This window comes from Lepidochelys kempii, chromosome 13, assembly GCF_965140285.1.
Source record: "Lepidochelys kempii isolate rLepKem1 chromosome 13, rLepKem1.hap1, whole genome shotgun sequence".
In the NCBI taxonomy this organism is placed as follows: Eukaryota; Metazoa; Chordata; order Testudines; family Cheloniidae; genus Lepidochelys; species Lepidochelys kempii.
Genome location: NC_136392.1, coordinates 33,986,360 through 34,006,636, shown reverse-complemented (window position 1 = coordinate 34,006,636; position 20,277 = coordinate 33,986,360). Strand labels below are relative to the sequence as shown.

General features: G+C 56.0%; 2 protein-coding genes across 2 annotated transcripts; both read left to right on the top strand.

Annotated features, from left to right (window-relative positions):
• Positions 1-13,649: 13,649 nt before the first annotated feature.
• LOC140896892 (ribonuclease) lies at positions 13,650-14,084 on the top strand. Its single transcript, XM_073308978.1, has one exon. The coding sequence runs from the start codon at positions 13,650-13,652 to the stop codon at positions 14,082-14,084; it is 435 nt and encodes a 144-aa protein (XP_073165079.1).
• A 3,614-nt stretch (positions 14,085-17,698) lies between these two features.
• On the top strand, positions 17,699-18,124 carry LOC140897219 (ribonuclease). Its single transcript, XM_073309615.1, has one exon. The coding sequence runs from the start codon at positions 17,699-17,701 to the stop codon at positions 18,122-18,124; it is 426 nt and encodes a 141-aa protein (XP_073165716.1).
• The last annotated feature ends 2,153 nt before the right edge of the window (positions 18,125-20,277 follow it).

Genomic DNA, 20,277 nt, shown 5'->3' with positions numbered 1-20,277 from the left:
AGTGCAAGAGGGCAAACGCCTCCATCAGGAATCTGAGCCCTTCACGGATGTCCAGTTCCTCAGTAGCAAAGGCCAGATGGTAGCGCGTGAAATCCCAGATGTTAATGCATTAAAACCCAAGATGTTAGCATGTTAAATCCTCATATGTTACGGCATTAAAGTCCCAGATGTTAGTGCATGAAACCGCAGATGTTTGCACTTTATAGCCCAGAGATTAGTGCATTAAAGCCCCAGATGTTAGCCCATTAACCGGCAGATTTTAGCGCTCAGGGCCAATGTCCTGAGGGCAATAGAAGAGCTTGAACAGAATAGAAACAAACTCTGGGAGAACTTCAGAGTGGAAGCCTTTTGTAGCACCCAACAAAAGATTTAATGAGTCCTACAACCCCCCAGACAATGCTTGGTCTGCTGGGGCACCAGGTCTGCTAACCGGCTAGTCCCACAGACGGTCTGGGCGTTGGCCCCACTGGAAAGTTGGAACTTTGAGAAGTTGTAGAGATTGCTCTTGCAGGGGAGGAGATTGTAGAGATTGTAGAGTTGTAGAGATTGCTCTTGCAGGGGAGGAGCTCTGACAGGCAGATCTTTACTTATTGCTCGGTCCTCCTGCATGGCTTCTGTGTCGGCCGTAGGGCCGGGTAGGAATCCACCTTCCATCCCGTGAAAACTTTTGTGATTTTGAAATTCGCCCCTCCCCCAGCTTGGCATCAGGATGAAACCAAAAACTCTTCTGAAATTGTTGGGAGAAAGAGCCAGACCTGCCCCATCCCAGCTGGGGCACTCCCCTGGGAAGTGTGAAACACTGATTCAAATCACTGCTCTGCCTAATCTGGGACAGCAGGTCTGCCCTGTCCCGGCTGGGCCCCTTTCGCGCCGGGCTAGCGTGTGGTGGGGCTCTGGCAATCTCGCCTGTCGGAGCCATTCAGTGTGGTATAGCTCAGTGTTTCTCAACCTTTTTGATACCAGGGACAGGCCTGCTGCCTTCCTCAGCTGAGACAGGGCAATCTCAGGGAACGGCGCTGGTCCACGGACCCATCCTTCAGAGGCGCTGGTCTGGATAAATATTCACAGAGCCCTGTAGTGGTTTGGTCCCCGACCTGGGAAGTGGGAGAGCTCGGAGGAGAAGCGAGAGGTCAGACCATAGTGTGGGGGATCGGATGGATCTATATCAGGGGGATCCACGGATTTAGAGTTCAGGGGATGTTGGTGTTGGAGACCATCTCCCAAAGGCATCCGCCATGTCTACAGCGCTCCTGGGTCCGGGAGCAGAGGTAAATCTGGAGTCTGCTGACGAAGAGCAAGAGGCTGTTAGCCAAGAAACAGGGGTTTCCCTGAAACGCAAGCTGGTGAGCTCTGTCTCCCGGATTGTCTGCCGCTGTTTCTGCCAAGTACGGCCCCGGCCCGGCGCAGAGGTGTGGCCTCCGGGGGATGGGGGCCAGGTTTGAAAAGGAGCAGGCCCGCTAGGCAGGGAAGCTGTGGCAAGCCTGGCTTTGGAACAGTTTGCAGTTGGCAGGTCTGAGTCACTCCCGCACCGCAGCAGCAGCAAGAGAAGGGGTTTTTTTTCCATCAGAGAAGCCTGAACAAAGTCAGCAAATTGGTGCTTTGAATTCCTGCCCTTGTCAAGGCTTGTTTTCCCCTCCTCCAGCTAGAAGCTGGCACCATCACCTGGAGAACAGCAGGAGAGAGCCCTTAGGTTGGCATGGGAAAGGGATGCTTAAGAATCATAGAATCATAGAATATCAGGGTTGGAAGGGACCCCAGAAGGTCATCTAGTCCAACCCCCTGCTCGAAGCAGGACCAATTCCCAGTTAAATCATCCCAGCCAGGGCTTTGTCAAGCCTGACCTTAAAAACCTCTAAGGAAGGAGATTCTACCACCTCCCTAGGTAACGCCTAGGACAAAGTCCCTGACTGAGATCCCGTCCAATTGGGACAGCAGGGGGCTGCGGGTTGGGAGTGAGGGGCACCGGCAGGGCTGGGGGTGGGGGGGCAGGGCTGGGCTAGCAGGGGCTGGGAGTGAGGGGTCGGGAGTGAGGGGCCCCCGGCAGGGCTGGGGGTAGGGGAGCGCAGGCCTGGGAGAGAACGGAGGCTGCCCATCTTTAGGGGTCCCAGCGCTAGAGCTAGTCAGGAAATTGCCCTGGCAATGATTTTCCAGTGGAAAATGCAGCGGCCACAAAATGGCATTTTTTCCTGGAGAGTTTCCCAGTAAAGGTCCCCTGCCACAGGGCTGCTGCGTTAAAGCTGTGACCGAAGGATTCTAACCGCCCCGGCCGTTGTCGTTCCTATTTGGAAAAAACCCGGCTGGGGGAAAGGCCCGACGCTCTGCCGGGTGTTAATTGTGGTGCCCGCCCTCACTGGCTCCTGAAGCAGTCCAGGGGCCCATGCAAACTGCTCCCCCGCCCCAGCACTGTCTGGAGACTCCAGAGACACAGGGGCTGCAGTGTCTCCATGGGCCACACAGCGTGCGCCCAGCCCAGGTGTGAAACACTCACAGCTAACACTAGGGGGCAGCACTAGTAACTCCACGGCCGGGTCGGGGTGTGGGGATGAGACCTGGCTACGTCTGATCCCCTATAGCTAAACCCATGATGAGCCAAACGTGGGGATGGCTTGGCTGGCACTGAGATGCAGCCAGCTCTGGGGTGGGGCAGCTGGGTAACTGCCGCACATAACACTGCACAGGGATGACTCACCCAGAGCTGAACTGCAACCCACTCCCAGGCCTTGCTGCTGTCAGTGAGCATTATGTGGGGTGGCCACATCTCTAGGGGAGGAGCTGTCTCCTGCCAGGGTTCCAGCCCCAGCGCTTAGTGGGGTCCCCCAGTCACCAAAGGGATACTGATCCTTCCCGCCCTGCATCGCTTGGGAGGAGGCAGCCTGGCCCCTTAGGATGCCGGCTTCGATTGCTCTCTGCCCCTGGATCCAGCTGGTCCACCAAAGACCCACTTCCTCCAGCACTGTAGGGGTCAGGGACACACTGAGGGGTTAGGAGATGGTATCAGCACAGGGATGGTAACAACAACCACACACACCCTGTGCCTTACCCACAATCCCCTGCCTGGACAGAACCCAGGAGTCCTGGCTCCCAGCCCCCTGCTATTCTAACCATTAGACCCCATTCCCCTCCCAGAGCTCCCTAGAGAACCCAGGAGTCCTGGCTCCCAGACCCCTGCTCTAACCGGTAGCCCCTACTCCCCTCCCAGAGCCAGGAGCACTTTGAACACCTTCTGAGTAGCCTGTTGGACTCTGATTACATTTCTCCCGAGACAGGCTGGGACAACAGGCCCGTGTTTCATTTTCAGCTCCCTGCCCAGGCTGGGGTTTGAATTTAAGCTGTCTGGGTCTGGCTGATGTAAGCATAGAGTCAGGATGAGCTCCACCCTGACACCTGGTGGTGAGGCATGGCAAGTTGTGGAAAAGAACTTCAGGGGCTGATATCATTTGCATAGGCACACCCACCCCGCCTAGAATGAGGCCATAGCTGCCCAAATGGTCACTTTGGCTGTTGTGGGATCCCCAGTGTCTCTGTTATTGGGGCAGGAAGAATAAATTGTTATTACCCTGATTATGGGAACTGTGCTTGGAACTGTACTTGGCCTTTTGTTATGCTGGAGGGACTCACCATCAACCAAGTAGCACTCGCTAGGCAAGGGACATGGGTTCCAAAACTGTGAATTGAAAGAGGCTTGAGACAGGTATTAGTATGAGGTGGTGTGGGTCTTTTTGTAAGGGTCTGAAGCACTAATTGCACCTCTGTCTCTCTCCCTTGTGGAATGTCAGAGCTAATTTTGGGTCTTGTCATAAATATAAAGGGAAGGGTAAACCCCTTTGAAATCCCTCCTGGCCAGGGGAAAGCTCCTCTCACCTGTAAAGGGTTAAGAAGCTAAAGGTAACCTCGCTGGCACCTGACCAAAATGACCAATGAGGAGACAAGATACTTTCAAAAGCTGGGAGGAGGGAGAGAAACAAAGGGTCTGTCTCTGTCTGTTGCTGGGTCTTGGCCGGGGATAGACCAGGAATGGAGCCTTAGAACTTTTAGTAAGTAATCTAGCTAGGTATGTGTTAGATTATGATTTCTTTAAATGGCTGAGAAAAGAATTGTGCTGAATAGAATAACTATTTCTGTCTGTGTATCTTTTTTGTAACTTAAGGTTTTGCCTAGAGGGGTTCTCTATGTTTTTGAATCTAATTACTCTGTAAGATATCTACCATCCTGATTTTACAGGGGGGATTTCTTTATTTCTATTTACTTCTATTTTTTATTAAAAGTCTTGTAAAAAACTGAATGCTTTTTCATTGTTCTCAGATCCAAGGGTTTGGGTCTGTGGTCACCTATGCAAATTGGTGAGGCTTTTTATCCAACATTTCCCAGGAAAGGGGGGGTGCAAGTGTTGGGAGGATTGTTCATTGTTCTTAAGATCCAAGGGTCTGGGTCTGTAGTCACCTAGGCAAATTGGTGAGGCTTTTTACCAAACCTTGTCCAGGAAGTGGGGTGCAAGGTTTTGGGAAGTATTCTGGGGGGAAGGACGCGTCCAAACAGCTCTTCCCCAGTAACCAGTATTAGTTTGGTGGTGGTAGCGGCCAGTCCAAGGATAACGGGTGTAATATTTTGTACCTTGGGGAAGTTTTGACCTAAGCTGGTAAAGATAAGCTTAGGAGGTTTTTCATGCAGGTCCCCACATCTGTACCCTAGAGTTCAGAGTGGGGGAGGAACCTTGACACAGGTATTAGTACGTGGTGGTGTGGGTCTCTTTGTAAGGGTCTGAAGCACTAATTGCACCTCTGTCTCTCTCCCTTGTGGAATGTCAGAGCTAATTTTGGGTCTATTAAGAGTCGTGTTACAGGTACTGTGCTGTGTTCACTTTGGCCTTATGGTGCACCAGCACTAAGGCTCCCACTACTATGAGGTGAAATCACTGAGCACTGTGTCAAGTAGTGGGGACCCAGAAGATCTAGAGCGCAGTGGTGCTGTTCGTGGATAGGCTGGCGGAGTGTTCGTGAGACGGTGGAGTGAAGTGTTCGTGAGACGGCGAGGTGAGCTGTGCAGAGCGGAGCTGTTCGTGAGACCGCGGAGTGGAGCGTTCGTGAGACGGTGAGCTGTGCAGAGCGGAGCCGGTCGTGGTGGAGCGGCACCGTTCATGAAATGGTGGAGGGGAGCAGAGCCCTGTGGGGCAGTCAGCTTCAGGACACGTAAGGTGCCCCTTACCTCTTTCCCCCACACACAGGCACATTTTAGCCAGACTGGGGAGTAACACTCTGCAGATGAACTTTTGAACTCTGGGGCTGGACTTTTTAAACTTTGGGTGATTTGTGGATTGCTGGACTCAAGAGACGGGTTCTGGAACTCAAGAACCTGAGGGAAAGGATGTGGCCCAATTTGCTGGGGTGGGTCTTTGCTCATGGTTTGGTTAATGAACCCTAGTTGTGGTGTTTCCCCAATTTAATGCTGATGTCGTTTACCTACTGTTATTAAAGATTCTCTGCTACACCGAGACTGTGCTTGCGAGAGGGGAAGTATTGCCTCTTTGAGGCGCCCAGGGGGTGTGTAAGATTTTCCCAGGTCACTGGGTGGGGGCTCGAGCCAGTGCTGCATTTGCTTTGATGAGAGGGAACCCCTGTGTACTGAACCCGGCCCTTGCTGCTATCAACTCGGCCTGGCAGAAGGGTTACGCTTAGATTCCGTGGCCAAAACCTGCCTGCTGGAGCCCCCTGAGCCTGGTCAGTTACAGCTGAGAGAGTGGGGCCACTTGGGGCACAGCTGGGGCCACTTGGGGCACGGCCGAAGCCCCGGTTTGATCTCTAGGTCTGTGTAGAGGAAGCTCCTTTCGCGTGTGAGGAGAAAGCACCAAGGGGCTGGCTGGAGAACTGAACATCTGGGTGCTGACAAGTGGCACAATACCTGCTCCTCACAACTATGGGTGTCACTGAGCCATTGTGCATGTTCCCTTGCTGTGTGAAAAGGTCTCGAGAAGGTTTTTAAAGCAGGAGTGTCCAGCTCCTGGGCTGGGTTCCATGCTCCCTGACGTCAGTGCGAGCTTTGCCAGGAGATCACCGGCACAATACAGCCTGGTTGTAGTAACTCAACTTTCACGGATGTCCCCGTTCCATCACGGTGAAATAGTTAATGCTGACGCTGAAGGGTTGCTTCTTGGCTGTAATGCTGACACTGCAAGGAGATCAAGAGAGAACTGCAGGGTTCATCCCTCGGAGTCATTGTTTCAGGCCCTTTGCAAACTCAGGCAGGCGTGGCTGAATCAGATACACGCCATTCAGGTTTGGAAAGTTTTCTCTGCAGCCATGAGGGCTAGAAAGAAGCTGACTTTCTGTTTTCAAACGACAGCAGAGATGCCGCACGCTCGGAATAAATCATGTGGGTCACATAAATGCCTCATGGAGGATGCATGTCTGACATCCCTGCTTTAAATCAAGCATGATTCAGGATGCTCAATTTCAGAGGCACTGCTGGGTCTTCTGTACCACAGATCAGAACATTTTGTGGGGAAAACAAAGTTGTTTTATAGGAGATAAAAAATACTGGTTTCAGAGAGTAAAACTGAGCAGAAAATGGAAATTCTGGCCAATGAAAAATTTCCAAGATTTGGACGTTTTGATGCCTTCTGTTTCAGCACAAAACTCCATCATTTTGAAATTGTTCATGACATTAACTTTAAAGAAATAATTTGTGAGTCCATCGAAACATTTCCTGTCAACAAATTAGCAGTGTTTCTTTCTGATTCCAAGCTTTTACTTTTCCCTTTTAAAACTTTTTTTTATGAAAAGCAAAGTTAGTTTGGGACTGAACAGTCATTTCGAAACAAAAAACTGAAACATTCTGTACCAAAAATGTCACTTTTCTAAATAGAGAGACAAAGTGGGTGAGGTAATATGTTTAACTGGACCAACTTCTAAAAGATATTACCTGCCCACCTCATCTTTCTAGCAGCCTGGGACTGTAACAACACAGCACACAACTTTCTAAACACTTTTTTTCTATATTTTTCTAAATTAAATGTTGAAACTGACCCAGTTTTGTGAAATTTTTGTGTTTCAACAAAATGGGCATTTTTCCATCAGAAAAAAAAAATCCCCCAAATTTTCCAATCAGCTCTATCAGAGAGACTGAAGAAAAATTACACCCTCTCCTGATAAATCAGGTGTCATTAAAGAGGTGTGCGCACACACACACACGCACAAATTAAACAAAATACACCTACCACATATTCTGTTTTCCTTTTGCTGGTTTCTTTTCCATCTCATCATTTTCAGGCCGCAGAGACCAGCTGCCCTAAGCAGCAATCCCTCGAAAGCAGGGCTGAAATTATTCCAGGGGAAATGTTAAAAACAAATGTCCTGGCTGGCAGCAGTAGCAGGCTGTTGGCCTGTGTGTGGAGTGGACACTAGAGGGGGCTGTGCAACACTTGTTAGAAATGGCTTATGCAGAATCAAGCATGACGTGCAGAGGTTTTTGCTTATGAGACAAGACATCAGGCGTGGTTTAGTCACACGGCCTGGATGTTCCTGGGGTTTGGATTAGCCCTCCTGCCGGGGGTTAAGGGACACAGAGAGAGAGACACACACAGAGAGAGAGAGACACACACACACACACAGCAGGGCCCATCCCCTCCAGCAGGGGGCACAGGGACACACACACACAGAGCAGAGCCCGTCCCCTCCAGCAGGGGGACACACACCCACACACACAGACAGCAGGGCGCATCCCCTCCAGCAGGGGGCACAGGGACACACACACAAACAGACACACACATAAGCGCACAGCAGGGCCCGTCTCCTCCAGCAGGGGGCTCAGACACACACACACACACACACGCACGGCAGGGCCCGTCCCCTCCAGCAGGGGGCTCAGACACACACACGCATGCACACACACACAGATTGCCGTGTAACCTTGATCCTGTCCCCAAGGCCGTGGCTGGGGCAGGCCTTGTTGACCTCCTGCAGCCACTGTAATGCCTGCCAGCACTTGCGGAACGGCCGTGTGAGGAACCCGTGGGCCAGGCCACGCGCCGCCGCTGCTGGCAGCCAGGCAGGACCCGTCCGTGGTCTGGCTCTTTCCAGCGCCCCGGTCGGGGCAGTTGAACACAAGCGAACTGTGGCTGTCCTGACGGCAGGCACGAGACGGGGATACCAAGCCCAGCCAGGCTGAAAATGCTCACAACACCTTGGGCAGCCTGTCTGGGGAGGGGCAGCTGGTCACATTCGCCCCCTCCCTTGCCATGACAGACACTTACGGCCAGGTCCCCAGCTGGTGTGAACCAGAGCTGTTTAATTGGGGTCCAAGGGTCAGGCCCCCATCAGGACTGATTGGCACAAAGCAGAGAAAGGGAAATACACATGCCCCCTGTAGCCTGGTTAGCACTCGCCCCATGGATTTAGCATCAACGGGATACAGGTGTTTACTGCTGGGAGTGCATTTGCGGTGATGATGCTGAGCGTCCTCTTGCGCCCCAAGACAACTGCTTATGTGCATGGTCTCATTGTGCGAGGTGCTGCACAAGTGCACTGGGCGAGACAGAGCTCACAATCCCACAGCCAGCACCGGCACAGAGATAGAGCTGGGGGTGCCCAGAGCCTGCGCATTTCAGTAGGGATAAGATCTTGGAGGATCTTAGTGACGTTGTGCCTCAGTTTCCCATTTGTAATAAGTGAATGACAGCACGTGCGTCCCTACCTCACCAGGGGTGTGACACGGATGCCTGCAGTAAAGACAGTGCGATGCTCGGATGCTATGGAGGGGGTGCTGTATGAGACAGGGAGGCTGAGCGTCTTACGCATTCCCGTGACGCCAGGTGCCAGGGCTTGAAGAAAAGCATCAAATAGCATCAATTGATTCTCAATCGAATTGGGAGGGTCACCATCTCTGGTGAGCGGTCATGGGAGCATTTCTTTTCCAACTTTTGTCGATTTCAGATGTCACAGTTGTGGGAAATAATAGGACGCTATGATTGTTTAATGCCCATAGACGGTGAGATGCAAAAAGTTAACGCTCAATAAACCATCACAACCCCGCTTCTCAACGTCACGTATCCAAACATACAAAGTCGACGTCCTTCGATCCAATGCAAAGAAGTTCTCCGGCTGCGTGACTTTGCCAACCTGTGCCTGTCGAGTATCAGGGACGGAAAGAGTTTTTCACATGTGTGTGCGGTGAAATTGACATTTACCGATATTTACAGATTAAATTCTGATCTTTCCAGGGCGTCAGATGAGATGGTCACAAGGGCCCCATCTGGCTTGGAATCTGGGAAGTCTTTTGAAGCGTGTGACCCAGGACTGCACAGCATGGGGCTCTAGCTCTGTCTAGCAGCCAGAGTTTCTTACGTTGGCCTAGCCTTTAGCTTTAGATCCGCAAATTCAATCCACCCCCCACCCTGCGGCATCACCTTTCCTGCAGACAAATTATCAAAATGACTTGCCAAGGCCACACAGAGATGGGAAACAAACCCAGGTGCCCTGAGACATGGGATTATCTGCCCCTGTGACCCCCTCTGGAAAGAGCCCGCTAGTGGTAAATGCCAAGGAGGTAATTTAATCCCTGCTGGTGTTGTGGAGACCAGCAAAGGACCATGAGTGATTTTTGCCCTCTGGGGTGCACAACTTGGAAGCGGATGCAGTTGGGCAGGGACTGTGTATGCTGCTGGGACGGGCTAGGCAGCTGTTGATCCCTGGAGGGCTTGTTCTAGCCCAGCCCCAGGTCATGGGCACTGGCTGCTGCAAAGGGAGACGGGTCCTTCCCACGCCAGGGGCTGGTTCTCAACCGGCCCCAGGGCAGAAAAGCCAGTTGGCTGCAGGGAGACTTTCCTCTCTGGGGCCTGTCCAGGGCAGGTTCAGGGAGCCAGGAATGGGAGACAGTTTTCTGCCTTTGTAACCCACTGGCCCCCCTGCCCTCCCAGAGTGGGGGCTAGACCCTGACTCCCAGCTCCTCCCCTCACCCATGAGGCTCTATTCCCCTGTGAGAGTCAGCATAGAACCCAGGAGTCCTGGACCTCAACCTCCCCTGCTCAGACCCACTAGAACCCCCCTCCCCTCCCGTCCCCTCCAAGAACTGGGGAGAGAACCCAGGAGTCCTGAATCCCAGCCCTCCTTCTCTAACCAGTCAGGACCCACTCCCCTCCCCAGAGCTGGGGTAGAACCCAGGTGTCCGGGCAGCTGCTCCAGTAGCCTGCTCCATGCGCCTGTAGGCCAGCAGCCAGTGACCCCTGGGCTGTTTACTGTGTGGGGTCTCCAGGCAAACCCCAAGCTCTATCTTTGTGGACATTCCTGCTCCCAGGGCCGGTTGGGGTTTCCCCGCGGCTTTCCCTTCCCTGCGCCCTTGTGCAACGGGGTCATGGGGACCAACAATAGCTGCTGATGAGCCACAAGCAAACACTGGGTTTGTCCTCCTGGCAACTGCTTATCACAGCTCCGGGAACTAGCCCTGGGGATCATTGCTCTGCACCATGTGACACCTGGAGGGCCCACCCTGGGGTCAGAGCGGCCTGTGGCTGCGGCCCCTCATGCCCATTCCCCTTGGCAGCTTCCTGGCACTTGGCAGCCCAGGATTGCTCTCCCTGTGCCGCAGATGGGGAAACTGAGGCACAAAACTCCAGAACGGGTGTGGCCACAGCCAGGTGAATGTCAGCGAGCCAGCCTCTCGGTCCTCCGCACTCCAGCCACTGCACCCCAGTCTCTTCTGGGGTAGAACGCAGCAGTCCTGACCTCTAGTGCCCACTGCTTAATCTTTTAAATCCTCCCCCCTCCCAGAGTCAGAGACCGAACCAAGGAGTCCTGGCTCCCAGCCCCCTTCCACTAACACACTAGACACCACTTCCCTCCCAGAGACAGAACCCAGCAGTCCTGGCTCCCAGCCCCCCCATCTCTAACCACTAGACCCTACTGCCCACCCACCCAGAGCCAGGAGAGAACCCAGGAGTCCTGGCTCCCAGACTCCGCCCCCTGCTCTAACCACCAGGCCCCATTCCCCTCCCAGAGGCCCGGGAGGGAACCCAGGTGTTCTGGTGCCCCCCACCAAGTCTTCTTCCTTTGATTTGAATGGGACCTGAGCATGCAGCTGTCTTAGGCCCCATGTCTGCACGTGAGGGCTGATGTGCTTAGGAGAGGGGAGTAAGGGGGTATGGGTGAAGGGGGGGAGTGGGGAACAGGGGTGCTGTGTGGGGTCTGTGCTATCTGTTCCCAGGCATTCCTAGATAACAGCCAGCAGGGAGCTGGCGCCTTTTCATCAGGAGATCCCTTGGCAAACAACCCGCAAGGGGGATGGGGTGGGGGGAGGATAACTAAAATATAGGACAGGGAGCCAGGACGCCTGGGTTCTCTCCCTAGCTCTGGGAGGGGAGTGGGGTCTATCGGTTAGAGTGGGGGCAGGACTCCTGGGTTCCCTCCCCAGCTTTGGGAAGGAAGTGGGGTCTAGTGAGGTAGCATAGGGTGGGGGGATTGGGAATCTATTCCTCAGCTGGGGACCGGAGGGGGGGCGGCGTAGTGGGTTAGAACGGGGTGGGGGGGTCAGGACTCCTGGGTTCCAGCCCCAGTTATGGGGTAGTGCTGGGTTGAGGGGCACTGTAGGGTGCAGAGTGTCTCAAGCTACTGGCCAAAGCCCCATTGCTCCAGAAATCCCTACCCCACCCAGAATCCCTGGGCCCCTCAGTGGGAGGAGCTTCCCCCATCCCCTCCTCCCCTACCCCCCAGCTGCCCAGCCAGGCTGTATATAACAGGGACAGAGGGGAAGGAGCCTCAGGGATGCTCAGCTCTGCTGGCAGCTGGATCCATCTCTGACGGGAGCTGCAGGACTCAGGTGAGCTGAGAACAGATCTTAGCAAGGGGGGAAATGCAGATTGACTCAGGCGTGGGGGAGCAGAATCCAGCCCTGACCCCATTGCAGACAGGGTTAAGGTGTGCAGATTCCTCCGTCTATCGCCGGCTCTCGGAGGGCAGAGAGAGGCTGTCTACACATGAAATGCTGCACCTTTACCACTGGACTGCCTGGGTGTAAACACTACCTATGCCCCCAGAGAGGCTTGGCCACCCTTGTCTGCTATCCACCGACCCGAGGGGCCCGACGTAGCCCTGCCTGCAGCGGGGGTCAGGTTGGCACAACTACGGCACTGGGGGAGGGGTGGATTTCCCCTGACAGATGGAGCTATGCTGAAGTATGTCCACAGCGTACACCAGCCTGGTGTGTAGGGGGTTGGTGGTGGGGGGCTGGGATCCAGGAGTCCTGGGTTCCCAGCACTGCCACTAACTTCCAAAGTCTGTTCTTGGTGACCTAAATCTGGAGTTTCAGAGTAGCAGCCGTGTTAGTCTGTATTCGCAAAAAGAACAGGAGGACTTGTGGCACCTTAGAGACCAATTTATTTGAGCATAAGCTACAGCTCACTTCATCGACGAAAGCTCATGCTCAAATAAATTGGTTAGTCTCTAAGGTGCCACAAGTCCTCCTTTTCTTTTTGTAAATCTGGAGTGAAGCCACAGGAACTTCTCCAGCTGCACACTGGGGCAGGGGTGCCCCTCGTGCCCATGATACAGTATAGCCGCCCCTTCCCCGCCCCCACCCTCTGCTGCCCCTCGTGCCCATGATACAGTATAGCCGCCCCTTCCCCGCCCCCACCCTCTGCTGCCCCTCGTGCCCATGATACAGTATAGCCGCCCTTCCCCGCCCCCACCCTCTGCTGCCCCTCGTGCCCATGATACAGTATAGCCGCCCCTTCCCCGCCCCCACCCTCTGCTGCCCCTCGTGCCCATTATACAGTATAGCCGCCCCTTCCCCACCCCCACCCTCTGCTGCCCCTCGTGCCCATTATACAGTATAGCCGCCCCTTCCCCGCCCCCACCCTCTGCTGCCCCCTAGTGCCCATGATACAGTATAGCCGCCCCTTCCCCACCCCCACCCTCTGCTGCCCCCTAGTGCCCATTATACAATATAGCCGCCCCTTCCCACCCCCACCCTCTGCTGCCCCCTAGTGCCCATGATACAGTATAGCCGCCCCTTCCCCACCCCCACCCTCTGCTGCCCCCTAGTGCCCATTATACAATATAGCCGCCCCTTCCCACCCCCACCCTCTGCTGCCCCTAGTGTCCATTATACAGTATAGCCGCCCCTTCCCACCCCCACCCTCTGCTGCCCCCTAGTGCCCATGATACAGTATAGCCGCCCCTTCCCAGCCCCCACCCTCTGCTGCCCCAGTGCCCATTATACAGTATAGCCGCCCCTTCCCACCCCCACCCTCTGCTGCCCCTCGTGCCCATTATACAGTATAGCCGCCCCTTCCCCACCCCCACCCTCTGCTGCCCCCTCGTGCCCATTATACAGTATAGCCGCCCCTTCCCCACCCCCGCCCTCTGCTGCCCCCACTGGCTGCGATTTGCCGCTTCAGGCCAATGGGGGCTGCAGGAAATGGCGCGGGCCAAGGGACGTGCTGGCTGCCCTTCCCACAGCCCCCATTGGCCTGGAGCGGCGAACCACGGGCAGTGGGAGCCGCGATCGGCCGAACCTGCGGACGCGGCAGGTAAACAAACCGGTCCGGCGCACCGGGGCTTTCCCTGAACAAGCAGCGGACCGGCTTTGAGAACCACTGCGTGAGAGGACACAGCTCCGCCATGCCTTACAGTGTCTTGTTCTTGCAGGCCTGCCCTGCTGCCGCAATGTGTCTCTTTTGGGATGGACTCAACCTGCTCTTATTCCTGGTGCTGGCCTGGTGCCTGGCCCCGCCTGCCCACTGCCAGGGCCTGCGCTACGAGAAGTTCCTGCGGCAGCACCATGACCACCCGCGGACCAATGCCGGGCGGGATTACTGCGGAGCCATGATGCAGCGCCGGGGCATGACCCGGCCCTGCAAAAACATCAACACCTTCATCCATGCCCCCAAGGCCCAGATCCAGGCTGTCTGCGGCTCCGGGGGCATCGAGTACTGGGGCATGCGGCGCAGCCGGGCTCAGTTCCCCGTCACCACCTGCTCGCTGAAGGGTCCCCCGTGGGGCCGGTGCAGCTACCTGGGCCACGCCAACCACAGATTCCTCGTCATCACCTGCGACCCGGCAGGCTGGCCCATGCACTTCGACGAGAGCCACATCATGTGATGGGGCCGGGCACCACCGCCCTGCTCCGTGTCGGCACAGAACTGAGTTTTCGGCCATGCATTGTGTAGAATGGGCCAGACCCCGGCTAGTGTGAATGGGCCGCAGCTCCATGGAGTCAATGGGGCCAACCACCCAGCTGGTGTGAATGGGCCAGATCTCCATTGAGGTCAATGGAGCTAGCCCCCCAGCTGGTGTGAATGGGCCAGATCTCCATTGAGGTCAATGGAGCTAGCCCCCCAGCTGGTGTGAATGGGCCAGATCTCCATTGAGGTCAATGGAGCTAGCCCCCCAGCTGGTGTGAATGGGCCAGATCTCCATTGAAGTCAATGGGGCCAACTCCCAGCTGGTGTGAATGGGCCATAGCTCCACTGGGGTCAATGGGGCCAACCCCAGAGCTGGTGTAAATCAGCACCACTCCATTAACACTGGCACCATGGGAGCAGCGCTTCCAAGCCATGCAGCTCCCGTCCGGTGAGATTTGCTCCAGAAACAAGCCCAGGACTGCATGGGTCAGGCAGGCTGCCTGGTCATTCACCCCGCTGTGTGTCTCTGGGTGGCCTGGACACCAGACACGCTGCAAAAGGCGGGGTGTGCGGGGAGCTGTCGGTGTGTGTGTGGGAGCTGGGTTGGGGGGTGGGGATGAGTGCAATGCAGACGAGTGCAATGCAGCGGGGAAGGCACATCCGGCTACACTCAAATGTCCTGTCCTTGCTCTGCTCCTAACTCAATAAAGGCTCCCTTCTGCAAAGCGGCTGTGCTTGTGTTTCCCCAGTGCCATTTCTCTTCCTTCTCCTTGGCCTAGAAACCCCCCCGGTTCCTCAGGGCTACATCCGCACCTGCTGTACACCAGGGTCGCCCCACCGGGGCCCTGGAGCCAGATCCCCCAGTGTAATTCAACGTAGCTTCAGTGGAGTCAAGCCTTCTACGATGCTGATTGGGCCCTGGGGCAGGGGACTGGCTGGCTCAGTGGGCACGGGGAGTGGAGCACGGGGTCTTTTCCTTCTAGGGGGCGCTGGCTCCCATCTTCCCCCAGGGCAGGGGACTGGCTGGCTCAGGGGGGTGAGGAATGGGGCACAGGGCTTTTCCCCTCTAGGGGGAGCTGGCTCCACTCCAGCCCCAGACCTGGCTCAGGGGGGCAGGGTATGGATTATGTCTCCTTTCATAGTCTCCACCTTCCCAGCTGACACCACTCCTGTCGGTCTCTGGCCGGTACCTTTTTCATGGATTTGCCAGCCACAAGGCTCCCTGCTCCCCAGGCGGCCTGACCTGGCCAGGGCCCTGCCCCCAGCCATTCCTGAGCCTGCCCACTCCTCCCTCTTAACTGGGCCCCCGGTGCAGCTGCCAGAGGGTGGGACTTGGGGCTGCTCCAACGGGCAACGTGGCAGCTGGTTCTGGCGCCTGGAGAAGGACAATGGGCCGGTGACCTGTGCGTTCAATGGGGAGCTGAAACAATGGGGCCGGCCTTGGGCGACTCCACTAAATCGTTCTCCGGGGGGTCACCTGCCCCATGGCAGCCTTGCCAAGCCGGATCAGCCCTTGGGCTGGGCGGGGTGGCATCCTGTCTCCACACTGCTGGTCCTCAGAAAGGAAACCCACTTACTGCTGTGCCTACCTCGGCCAAGCCCTCCCAGCAGGTCAGATTCTGCCCCAAGACACCAGACTTCCCTTGGTGGGAAGCGATCAGGGCTCCTGACAGTCTCCAGCTCTGGCCCAATGGGACATCCTGAGGAATTGGCCCTTCAGCAGTAAGAAGCTCTCCAGCCGTACAGGCCCAAGGGTAAGGCCCTGGACTGGAAGTGGAGACACCTGAGTACAGCTGTGCTCCCTGTGTGATTTATTGGGCAGATTTTTCCCACCCCCATTGGCTTTACAGTCAAAATCGATGGGGAAAAAGGGTCCAAATCCCTCCATGGCTTGGAAAGTCTCAGTGTATTTTTTTTTAAATAAAAGCTTGGTGCCTCAGTTTCTCCATCTGGAAAATGATGCCAGCCTACTACAGCTCCCGCCTGCAGGGCCCCCATGATGCCCAGGAGCTGTGCAGACCCCGACTGAGCTCAGGGCCCCCTTTGTGCCGGCTGCTGCCCAGGCCCCGACTGAGCTCAGGGCCCCATAGTGCTGGGTTCTGTTATGCACTCGCAGTAACAGACAGGCCTCGTCTCAATTTGCTCACAGTGCAAGGCTAGGGTTTTCAGAGAAGTTTGAGGCTGCTAAGCAGCCTATGCAGAGAAACAGTGGGAGAAAGGAAGATGATTATCTGCCCGTGTGGGGAAACTGAGGCATGGGGAGGCCAAGGGACTTGACCAAGGGCTGGGACCATGACCCAGGTCTCCCACCTCCAGGCCAATGCCTTAGCAGCCTCCTTTGCCGTCAAGAGGTTTGAAGCCTGGTAGATGGAGCCCACCATGCCTTCCCCTAGGGATAACCTAGCAAGACCCCGTGTTCCCACCCCAGCCAACCCTGCTTCTGGCTTCGGAGGTTGCCAGGCTCCCTAGTGCTGGAAGGAGCTGGCTCAAACAACTAGCCGGTGCCCAGTGCTCACTGGCTTCGTGCCCCCACCCAAAATCTCTGGCCTGGGCATATGAAACTGGCTCGAGGGAGCCCTCTCTGGCCAGCCAGGCTGTATATAAGGGGCATGTGCCAGGCTGAAGACTCAGACGCTCAGCTCTAGACCCTGTGCTCCAGCAGGAGAGAAAGTAAGTCCCCACCAGGTAAGTCAGAGATTGGATTAAACCCAGGGTGGGGAGCAGGGCCGGAGGGGGAGGGGGAGTGGGCGAGGGTGCCCAGCTCAGCCAAAAGAGAGGCTGAGAAGGTGATCAGGTTAGTGAGGGATCTGGCTAATGGGAGCAGAGCTCCGGCCCTTCCCCAGTCCCCTGAGACCAGCCCAGAGGGACAGACAGCCACAGCTTTCAGAAAGATGCTCACCTTGGCAGGTACACACACACTCAGGCAAGACACAGAGTGGGGCAATCAGACGTCCCGATATTAGGGGCTTTGTCTTATATAGACAAATATACCATCACCCCCCCTGCCCCGAAAAAAAGTTTCCCAACTTTTCACACTTGCTAACACAGACAGGCAGAAACACTGAGCGCGGTGAAAGCCAAAGACCTCGGCACATGACACAAATGAAGAGCCAGCCAGCCAGAACCCAGAGAGAGACAGATGCAAATTGATCCAGAGAGGCCAGGCAGGGAGGGGCTTGAAGCCAGGACTCCTGGGTTCTACCACTTGTTCTAGGAGGGGAGTGGGGTCTAAGGTTATAGCAGGGAGGGCTGGGAGCCAGGAGTGGGGTCTAGTTGTTGGAAGGGAGGGCGGGAGGCTGGGCATCAGGACTCCTGGGTTCTATTTCTAGCTCCTGCAGGGCGTGTGTGACTCCAGACAGTCACTTAGTTTGAGATTTTCCAACTGCTTAAGCAATTTGCACAGCCAATGCCCACTGAGGGAAGCCTTAGAAACCTCAGGCTTGGTGTCTCTGTGCTTCAGTTTCCCACCCGTACTGCAGCAACACGGCTATGCCCCATGCTCACGGGGTCAGCCCAGGGGGGCCTCTCCCTTGTGCCGTGGCGGGGGGCACATACTGAGCCGAACGGCCCTGCATGATGTTGCAGGTGGCGATGGGCTCTCTGAAGGGCACCGGCCCCGTCTTTCTGGCGTTGCTGGTGGCCTGTCTGCTCCTGTGCGCCTCAACCCAGGGCCCGCGCTACCAGAAGTTCCTGTGGCAGCACCATGACAACCCCCGGACTGATGTCGGGCGGGATTACTGCGGGGCCATGATGCAGCGCCGGGGCATGGCCCAGCCCTGCAAAGACATCAACACCTTCATCCACGCTTCCCGGGCCCAGCTCCGGAGCGTGTGCAGGGACGGGGGCACGCTCTACCAGGGCATGCGTCGCAGCAAGAGGCCGCTGGCCGTCACCACTTGCGAGCTGAAGCGGACGCAGGGTGCCCGGTGCATCTACCGCAGCCATGCGGCCTCCAGGTACATTGTCGTTGGCTGCAACCATGGCATGTGGCCAGTGCAATATAACGAGAAAGCGTGAGCCACGCCAGAGCCCTGGGAAGCCCTGGACGCAGCTGCCCCAGGCCTGGAGGCAGGAGGGGCCGTAGGCTGCATTGAGTTGAGTTTGCCCTTCAGAGCTGGGAATAAAACACATTTACTGGAACAGAAGTGGCTGCGAGTGTGTGAGAGGGTCTGGAGAGGGCGCTGTGGGGTAGGGAGTGGGGAGCAGGGCTCAGCAGGGGGAGCTCTCCCTTAGCAGTTAGTGCTGGCCCCACCAGGGGCACTGTGGGGCAAGGAGCTAGGTGGGGCTCAGTAGGGAGCGCTCTCCCCTAGCAGTCAGTGCTGGCCCCATTGCTGCTGTAAGGGGCACTGTGGGGCAGGGAGTGGGGTGAGGGGGTTCAGTAGGGGACGCTCTCCCCAGCAGTCAGTGCTGACCCCAGTGCTCCGGTGTAATGCTAGGGGGTGCTATGGTGCAAGAAGTGGGGCAGGGGGCTCAGTAGAGGGTACTCTCCCCTGGCAGTCAGTGCTGGCCCTAATGCCTGAGTGGCACTTGGGGGCACTGTGCTGCAGGGACCAGGGCACGGGGGCTCAGTTGGGGGGGTGCTCTCCCCTGGGAGTCAGTGCTGCCCCAATGCCCCTGTGAGGCTAAGGCGGGATTTGATAGCTGCTTTCAACTACCTGAAGGGGGCTTCCAAAGAGGATGGCTCTAGACTGTTCTCAGTGGTAGCAGATGACAGAAGAAGGAGTAATGGTCTCAAGTTGCAGTGGGGGAGGTTTAGGCTGGATATTAGGAAAAATGTTTTCACTAGGGGGTGGTGAAGCACTGGAATGGGTTACCTAGGGAGGTGGTGAAATCTCCTTCCTTAGCGGTTTTCAAGGTCAGGCTTGACAAAGCCCTGGCTGGGATGATTTAGTTGGGGATTGGTCCTGCTTTGAGTAGGGGAATGGACTGGATGACCTCCTTAGGTCCCTTCCAATCCTGATGTTCTATGATTCTATGATTGCCAGGGGGTTTTGTGCTGTGGGGAGTGGGGAACGGGCTTAGCTGGGGGTGCTGTGTTGCATGGAGTGGGCTCAGTAGGAGGTGCTCTCCCCTGGCAGTCAGTGCTGACTCCAATGCCCCAGTGTGGTGCTAGGGGGCGCTGTGCTGCAGGGAGCGGGGCAGGGGTCAGCAGGGGGTGCTCTCCCCTGGCAGGCAAGGCTGGCCCCATTGCAGCACTATGGGGTGCTGTGCTGCAGGAAGCCGGATGGGGGCTCAGTAGGAGGTGCTCTCCCTGGGCAGTCAGTGTGGTCCCCATAGCAGTGCTATGGGACACTGTGCTGTGGTGAGCGGGGCAGGGAGCCAGTAGCCCAGCGCAAGGATGGCCAGAGACTCCCCTATAGCCCAGCGAGTGGGGCGGGGGAGGTTGGGAGAGAATGAAAGTTTCTGAATCTACCAGCACCTGGCCTCCCTCGCTCCATGGCTAGGACACGGGCTCTGTAAACCCAAGGACCCAGCTGGCACCTGGGCCACATATTTGTTTCACAGATGTCAGAGGATGCGATCTTCTAGCCCTTAAAAGCAAGGCAAGCAATTACTTGGGGCCACAGGGATTTTTCAAAGGTGAATTAGCTCTGCCCTTCGAGACACACAGCCCCGGGAAATTTCCTCTTCCTCTTTACAGTAAATGATGAGAGATTCCCATTCCCAGAAATGCACACTTCTACTGGGAGTGGATCAGGCACCATGACCCCTCCCGTGTGCAGGCTCCCCTCACACTCTTGCCTTGCTTGATGCAACCCCTGGGCCCAGCTAAACTGATATCCCCACTGTGACGGGTTTGGTCACAAAGACCCACTTGGGACTGTCACCTGACGTGCTGGAATTACCTCTGAGCCCATTTCCCTGTCAGTTTGGGACTCCAGAACCCTGCCTTGTTGAGCCACACATGCTTGCCTGCTGCAACACAGACCCAGATCTGGTCCACACCCCCAAAGCTGCAGACTTTAACCAAAAACTGCTCAGCAGGTCACCTATCACCAGCACCCAGACACCTAGCTCCCAATGGGATCCAAACCCCAAATAAATCCGTTTTCTTCTATATAAAACTTATACAGGGTAAACTTGTAAATTGTCTGCCCTCTATAACATGGATAGAGAGATATGCACAGCTGTTTGCTCCCCCAGGTATTAATAACTTACTCTGGGTTCAA

Bases quoted from the DNA above. Each gene is read 5' to 3' on its own strand.
- LOC140896892 (XM_073308978.1), top strand. From the start codon at position 13,650: ATGTGTCTCTTTTGGGATGGACTCAACCTGCTCTTATTCCTGGTGCTG.
- LOC140897219 (XM_073309615.1), top strand. From the start codon at position 17,699: ATGGGCTCTCTGAAGGGCACCGGCCCCGTCTTTCTGGCGTTGCTGGTG.